This window comes from Aphis gossypii, chromosome 1 (genome assembly GCF_020184175.1).
Source record: "Aphis gossypii isolate Hap1 chromosome 1, ASM2018417v2, whole genome shotgun sequence".
Taxonomy (NCBI): Eukaryota; Metazoa; Arthropoda; class Insecta; order Hemiptera; family Aphididae; genus Aphis; species Aphis gossypii.
In genome coordinates, this window is record NC_065530.1 from 53,829,469 (window position 1) to 53,838,308 (window position 8,840).

The 8,840-nt window shown below is 27.1% G+C and overlaps 1 protein-coding gene across 3 annotated transcripts; it reads right to left on the bottom strand.

The window, feature by feature from the left end:
- On the bottom strand, nucleotides 1-8,624 carry LOC126549123 (uncharacterized). Of its 3 annotated transcripts, none has more exons than XM_050197631.1 (9): nucleotides 8,293-8,553; nucleotides 4,004-4,193; nucleotides 3,717-3,917; nucleotides 3,563-3,634; nucleotides 3,209-3,333; nucleotides 3,013-3,105; nucleotides 2,449-2,529; nucleotides 2,041-2,287; nucleotides 1-1,802 (listed from the first exon to the last, which is right to left on the bottom strand). In XM_050197631.1, exons 2-6 carry the CDS (start codon nucleotides 4,185-4,187, stop codon nucleotides 3,079-3,081), a joined length of 609 nt encoding a protein of 202 aa, XP_050053588.1. In that variant the 5' UTR covers nucleotides 4,188-4,193; nucleotides 8,293-8,553; the 3' UTR covers nucleotides 1-1,802; nucleotides 2,041-2,287; nucleotides 2,449-2,529; nucleotides 3,013-3,078. The 3 variants fall into 3 exon arrangements, with proteins under 3 accessions (XP_050053588.1, XP_050053587.1, XP_050053586.1); XM_050197630.1 differs by having other exon boundaries at nucleotides 3,190-3,333; nucleotides 8,293-8,547; XM_050197629.1 differs by lacking the exons at nucleotides 1-1,802; nucleotides 2,041-2,287; nucleotides 2,449-2,529; ... (3 more) ...; nucleotides 3,717-3,917; nucleotides 4,004-4,193 and adding an exon at nucleotides 4,482-6,587 and having other exon boundaries at nucleotides 8,293-8,624.
- Between the last annotated feature and the right edge of the window lie 216 nt (nucleotides 8,625-8,840).

Consider the following 8,840-nt stretch of genomic DNA (forward strand, 5'->3'; position numbering starts at 1 on the left):
CTATAATAACATGTCCTATGTCCATCCAACATATTATATTCAGTCATAACAATTCTGCTTAAGTATACACACACAGTAATATAAGGAAGTATATATATATATTGGTATACCTCATACCATTTGTCGTATACGCCGATTACTCGGACGTATACCAAAATAAAGTTAAACACAAAATAACGCAAAATACTTTATTTGAAGTTTGAACACGATGTCCGGTGGTGATCGAGTCACACGATCACCACCACTGACCCCCTTGCTGTCTTAGCCATCTCACTTATATATTACACTTACAATCGAATTACTTATCGATTGTTCTACATTTTTCTATTACTACGTTAAATTTACAATTATAGATACTATGATTATTGTGTAATTGTTATTTTAACCCGATTAGTAAATTATTAAACAAATTAATTTACATTCCTTATTATTATATCTTGCTTACTATGCTAACTGTAATATAAAGTTTACTGGCACCGAATTGCACAATTGTTATTTTAACCTATTTCTGTGAATAATTAACTATTGCTTAACTTATTTCTTACGTACTAACATCTCTTATAAAATATTCATACATATAATACAACACATTGTATGTATTGAAATGTCACACTTATAATCATAATCATAACTATACACTGTATAAACTCTTATTTCTTATCCATATGTACAGTGTCAGTGTGTTGTAGGTATCTATTATAATAGTCCAATATATTAGGCAAAACATTAAAACAAATCAAATAGGTATCAATTGTACAATACAATATATAACAATATTTAATATAGGAAATAATAATATATATAATTTATTCAGAGAAATTGTTACAGTATACATTAAAACGTATTACACATTACACCATAGTCAATTTAAAGGACTAAAAAAAAAATCGAAAAATAATAAAATCGTCGAAAACCCGCGTAATAATCGAACCTAACCTAAGAAAAACGCGTTATCGAGACGGCGGCGTTAGAGAACGAGTATAGTACGAGTATAGTCAAGGCATCAAAGGTTTATCAAAAAATCAGAAAAAGTTTTATACAGTAAAATGTTCTGCGGGGCCATTTGTATCAGAAGGTGTTGGTAAAAATAAAAAGATGGCGAAAAAACAAGCATTTTCAAGCATCAAATGACATTTTTTATATTTTATAGTTACAATCAAAATATTTCTTAATTACACTACCTTGAAAAATTAAGTTGGTGTCGATTGCTCATCATGTCTTTTATTAACTATTGTGCAGTTACAAATCTGTATTAAAATACATCAAATATTCTTTAATCTAACCATTATTGTACCGTTAGTCGTTACTGTAATTTTGCAATCAATTGATCCCGTTTCGCCATCTTTTTATTTTTACCAACACCTTCTGATACAAATGGCCCCGCAGGCCGCAGAACATTTTACTGTATAAAACTTTTTCTGATTTTTTGATAAACCTTTGATGCCTTGACTATACTCGTACTTCGGTAAGTCCCATGCGCGAGCCTGGCATAATTCTTGTAATGATCCAAATTATAATTATTATATATTTGGTTAATTTATACGTAGGTATATTGGTATTATACTATTATAGGATAAAATTGAAAAATAAACTTTCAGAAGAAATAGAATATAAAAGAATATTATGTTATCATCTTTCTTACCGAATATTAAGGAACATGTGGCCAAGACTGAGAAAACCTTTTTCTTTTTTTGTCCTTTGTAACTAAATTCCTTTAGTAATTCATCAGTAAAAAAAAATCTTAGAATTGTTCGAACTGTGCCACCTATATTGTTGCGAGCTAACCGTGATAATTCTTCGACCTGTTATCATAAATTAATTTTTTTGTATGTTATTTTTTTATCTGGACACAATTTAATTATTTATAAGTAGGTACATCTTGATTGAACAAATTTAATAACTCCCCAAAAAATTATAAAGATAGCCCATACAAAAAACCCAGTAAGTTACTTGGGTAAAAAGATTTAGAGACCTCTTTAAATACAAGCTCTACCTACATGTTAGTTATTACTCATTATTATTATAATAAATAACTCTTACCATTTTTTTTTTATCTGGATATCAGTTAATTTTTCTTCAAATATTGAAAGATCTTCTTCTGTTTTTAATGGTAAATTAGAAAGTATGTGTTGCAGTACATGATCAATTCCTTGCAATGTTGTTTCATGAAGTTCAAATATATTTGTTTTATTTGTCATACATTTTTCAATATTTTCTAATCTTTCGCTTATAGTCTTTATTTCATACCATGTGTTTAATGTGGTTCTATTTATCTTTTTTAGTATGTCTGTTTGTGATAAAACATAATAATCATTAAACGGAAGGAACTGGGAATGGTCCATCAGGCTGCTTTGAAAATTAGATGGGAGCAAATGCCCACCTTACCACCAAATGACGCCACTGAATGGTTGTTAAATTACTAAACTGTAAATTTCATACTATACATACCTAATGCAGAGTTATCAATTGTAGCACTGGTCCTGGAATCTTTAAAGGGCGACGAGGATGTATCAATAACTTCTTGTGCATCTGAAAAAAAGGATAATTGATTTAATTATTAGAAGTTTTTTAATTTTCAAAAATCATCATAATAATAATATTATTATATACAAACTAAGTACTTCGGCAGCTGGTATTAATCGCATATCTAATTTCATTTTTATCAAATTACCATTCCTACCTCACATATTTTATAATTTAAATAATTTATACTATAATTGTTGCATCCCATTTTAATAACTAGTTAACAAAATCATTTGCAAATATAAAGTAGCAGATATTTTATAAAACAATTATACATACAATACAATTAATACTATTAATATTATTTTATTTTTATTGCTTGCTTACTGGTTCAAGTTTTGTCTGTTTTATGAGAAATTGTTTAGATTCTTGAGCTATTTTCACTAACTTGATGGGTTATAAATGCCCACCTTGCCACCACTCTGCCCCCAAATTACACCACCAAATGGTTGTTAAATTACTAAACTGTAAATTTCATACTATACATACCTAATGCTGAGTTACCAATTATAGCACTAGTCCTGGAAACTTTAAAGGGTGACGAGGATGTATAAATTATTTCTTAAGCATCATCTTGTGCATCTGAAAAAAGGATAATTGACATAATTATTAGAAGTTTTTTAATTTTTAAAAATCATATTTATAATAGTATTATTATACTCATACTATAGTATGTACTAAGTACTTCGGCAGTTGGTATTAACTCTGGGCTCAAAGATAGCTCATCAAAAAAATCTAATTGTCTTTTAACTGATTGGTTGCTCGATAATACTTTATCAATAATAATTTTATTCCTAGAAGGTGGAGTATCTATAAAGAACAATAATTAAAAATTAATAGTATACTGATTAAAAATAAAAAAAACAAAGTAATAGAATATTGATTTTGTAAAAATAATATTAAGATGTTTAAAATTTAACTAAGTATGTGGTATATATTATGATTTTTTACTAATTAAAAAAATCTAAACTATATCCTGCACGTGGGCTTATATACAAATTAAATAATACATGCAGTTTACTGATTATAATATTCATACCGATATGTATGTTATCTGGATTATTGAACGCATTGTCACAATTAGTATTCTCTTCAATTTCCTTACATGACCCTAAGAATCAAACAGTAATTTTAATAAGTACCTACTATTCTAATGGGTAGGCTTATATAATATTTTTATTTTTCACAATTACCTAGACTTTTAATGGAATCTGGACTCCATGCTGGTTTTTTAATTGCTTTGTTTTTTTGAATTTTCACTATTTTATTATATTCTTTTTTTGTTGCCTTCTTTTGCCTAGTTCTGATTTCATCATCTGTTTCATATGATGAAGATGAAACATTCGAAGTATTTTCAGACTTTTTTGCTCGGACCTTAGCCTGAAAATAATCATCTGAAAAATATAAAAATATTTTATTAATATAATAGACAATAACAATCATATGTATTCTTTAGTATTATTGTATATTATAATATTACCTAAGTCCTTGCACATTTTTTTTTTAATTGATAAATACTCGAAATCATATTTATTTGGTACTAATCTTTGTTTAATAAAGTGATTTGCGTTTTTTTTTGGCCAAGCAGATTTATTTCCTTTGACCCAAAATGATGGCACAACTGCAACTCCATTGTCATCAGTAAAATTTACAACTGACCACATATTTTACTGGAATATAGTAAATATTAAAATAATAAAACTGTCAGACTTTAAATTATTTTAAATTAATTAAATAATATATTGTTTAAATAGGAATTAATAAATGAATATAATATGTACTATAACTTAAATTAACATTAAAACCAACTAATGATAAATATAATTAACAAATAACAATCTTCATACTTGATTACTAAAAACTAACATTAAATATAAAATATTAATAACTTTTAACTATGTATTACAAGTACTATGAATTAATGGTAAAGCTATTAACACATTACTGTCAGAATGAATTAAAATCATTTTTTTTTTAATCTCATTTATAGGATAGCAGTGGAGCTCATGACTTAATGTATTAATATTATAAATATCTAATTCTGAAGATTTAATCGGTTTATCAAATAAAATGTCTTTGTTTTGAAATTGTTTACAAATTAAAAATATTGCATCATTTTTATCTTTAACTATATTGAAGACTTTAATTATGTCACCGTTACATGTTAAAAAACAACTATCAGCTTCTGTATTTGATTTAATAGTAAATGTTTTCATTTTTAAGGTAGTATACTTGGATCCTTGTATATTTTGTATCAATGGTCCACGTTTATGAAATCCAGAAAAATTGAACACTGGTATTTCTTTTAGAGAATCTAGTTTCAATAAACTTATTTCGTTACTTCTTTTAACAACTTGTATAAGTGGCTTGTCTGGCTTCCATATCATGTTCTTTAGAGTACTCATGTAATTCTCGAATGGAAATGTAGAACAATTGTCCAATGGACCGAATTTAATATAATCATCACATATTATATGCGTTAATCCATGGACGTTGTGTGATATAAGGTGCCGACCATACAAAATTTCAAAGGTTTTAACAAAATTATCCAACAGTTTCTTAGCAATATTAATATATTGTGCAAAGTCAGGACTCAATAATATTGTCATTGCTAAACTTAAATCAAAAAAGTGTTTCCAGTGTTCCTTTAGTACAACAGACTTGATAGCAGAAGAACCCAAATACAATAGAAACGTACGAAATTCAGTAGCTTTCCAGTTTTTTATATGAGTCAAACTTCTTGGTTTTCTATTGATTTCGCAAGGTATACTGACTCTTAAACCTATCAATATTGTAGATATTTCTTCTATTTTCCAAGATGGATAACGTATAGGCACTGGGCCTTTAATCCATAAATACATAATTTTTCTAACCACACCAAGGCAGACTAAATGTTGATAATCCAATGAAAAATCTGTAACAGTGTTAAAATAGGGTACTGTAGTTAATATAGAAGTATTTCCAGTATGATATTCCTCATCAAACTGAGAAATATAATTCTGATGAGTTCTCTTGGATGGTCGATTATCTGGTGTTGTATATGGAAAACACATTCTATTCAATAAGTGTTCTCCTTCATGCTCACATCTTGAACAAGAAGAGAATCCAGCATGTCCTTTAATATTTAATATGAATGATTTAGCCGGAGCGTCATAGCATAACACATCCAACATAACTTTAAAGTTTTTTCCATTTATAATTTATATCAATACCATTGTTGTCTAGAAAATTTATTTCTTCTACAAAATACTTCAGGAATTTATTGCTGTCCAAGGGTTTTCTATTTCCACAATACATCCCAACTGGAAACACGTTACTTCTATTTGGCTGTATATAAGCAAGTATTGGCCAAAATTCTTCAGCAGTTGATTTAAATAAAGGCAAACCATCTATTCCTGCTACAATATGGATCACTGAAGCATTATTTTTTAAATTTAATGGAATATTTTCTTTGATAGCATTAGCTAAGCCAAAATGATAATAGTTTCCAGGTTCTACCGAGTGAATATTTAAGATGTTGATTGGTTTAGTCTGTAAGGTTGTTCTTGAATCTTTAGGCAAATATTCAAAACAAGTGTGTTGCCTTAAAATACCTAATAAGCCATTAAGAGCATTTTGAGATATTTTAAAGTTAACGGCCCATTCAGCAACTAATGACATAAAAAATGATGTTTTACCATATTTATTTGAAGTAGAACAATTATCTTCATCTGATGAAGACTCAATAACACTAACATCTGATAGTGCGTCACCCGATTCGGTCACTAAATTGTGATCAACGGATTTATTAGGGGATTTATTAATACTTCTCTGTGAAGACGCAACACAAACATTATCCACAGACTTAACATTAGTATCCAAATTTACTTCTGGAATAATGTTAATTCTTGTTGAATGAGCTGTCAAAGATACATTTTTGTCAATTGTAGGAGCTGATATAGATAAAGTTGTGTTTTTGAGTTCTTCATTGACTCTTCTTCTCTTAGAACGCATACTTAGGTTTGACTTCTTTTGATAAGACATTATCGCTACTTAGACAATAGTAGGTAGTAGGCAGTAGGTACCTACAAGATCAGGCATTTATACAATACATTAACATATAAATATATAAGTACCTAAGTAAAATTCTTGTTAAATACCTATAACGTATACCCATATGCTATCTACCTAACATTTAGTGTTAATAAGTATGATGTCTACTTATAAGACTATAAGCATCCAATTTTATTTAGATACAAGTCTATTGGCTAGTCTTTAATAGGTATTGTGTAAGTATGGGTAAAAATCATACTTAATAAGTTTCAACATTTGAAATACTTAATTAATAATAAATAAATAATAAATAATGCTAAAGGAACTGTTAAATTATTTTTAATAATTATCAGATTATTGTTTGTGGCTTACACTCATATAAATTAAGTTCTTAACTCTAATAACACAGAGACATAACTCTTATGGGTTTTTAATTCTTAAAAGCTTAAAAGTATTTATTATGTTATGTTATAGGACATAGGTTATGATTTTTGAAGATCGAAACTTCCAAAGAAACTTTATCGTTAATTAATGAGATAGGTACCTACCCAAAGATATACCTATTACCTTCTGGTATTTAATACTACATTATCCACAAATGTAATAAAAGTATAGTACCTTAGTGTCAATGCAATATGAAAACAAGAATAATTGTACCTATATAAAAATAAACTAAATCATAATAAATATATCTAACATAGTTTAACATTATTGTATGATTTGAGACTTTAATTATGTCACCGTTACTGTTACATGTTAAAAGACAAATTTTAGCTTCTGTATTTAATTTAGTTGGTTTCCGATTATAAGTATTTAATTTCATTATCCGAGTCATAAATTGTTTCATCAGTTAATTGTATACTTGGTTTTATAGCATTTTGGAGTTAATGTAAGTTTAATTTAAAATTTATAAAAGAATTATTTTCATGTGGGTCTGTTGGCAAATCAATTTCAACTAAACTATTTGATAATGACTTTTATCAGGTAACTTTTATTAAGGAAGAAAAACATCATAATTAACCATAATAAAAATATCATCACTGATATTATAAAAAATGGTATTGCCTCTAAGGGGCATTCCCTTCTTTGTTTTGTTTGACTACTTAGTAAGTACTTAGATTGGTTTGTTTTCGAGATGAAATTTTTCTAAATAAGGAAAACAATAAGTAGACAACACATGTGAGTGTAGCAACCTCTTAATATAACAATTGAAAATGTATACCTAAGTATTAATATATATTATATAATATAATATTATATTTTATATATAATATATATTATATATTATATATTTATATCAATCACCTATAAAAATATTTTTCTATTTTACATTTGTAATAATTAAAATACATGATTTATCACATAATAACTGCTATTAATAATCAATACAGAATACCTACATAACACTTTTGAGCAAATTATTATAGTTAAAATCAATAGTAGGTACAAATTATTACTGATATTAAACAACATAAATACTATAAATTCTGAGTAAAATATTAAATACATTGGTAGGTACATATTTATAAAATAATTGCAGATTACTTATTATTTATTAATATAATATGCAATTCTGTATGTAATTTAAAAATATTTAAACACCTATTAATAACTATAGGATTAATTTTTGGTAAAATATGTTATATAAAAAGTATTGTGAATATATTTACTAATTACATCTAAATAACTTATTAAATATAAAATAACTATACAAAACTTAAAACCTTGATCACTTACCTATAAGAAACGAAGAACAGCAATCCCACAATGCAATAGGCAGTTAAAATGCACACAAATTTAATAAATATAATATAAGTACACGATTGTACGGTGAACGCCGAACAGTATTATAGTTAAATACGAAAATTAAACAAAAAGTTTAACGTTATTTAACTGCAAAAACGACATAGAAAACTAAATGATTTTTCGAACACGGAAACAAAATATTATATTGCCATTTAATTACTAATTTTCAAGCTTCCGTGGCGCGTGGCGCGTCGCTGCCGATGATGAACGATTACCATTTATGTATTTACTCTTTGAATCTATGGCAGTTGCAGACTACAGTATCTGCAGTATAATTTATCGGTGCTATTTCTTATTAGTACAGTAGTATTGGTAAAGACGTGTATTATAATATTTAGTGATGAGTGGTAACGAATAATAATGTCGAATATTATGAATATTCAAAATTTGAATTAGGTGTTTAAAAATATTATAATGAAAAAAAGCAAGAGTGCACTACAATTTATAAGCCTACGCTTTCAACTACTACAATGGTGAAA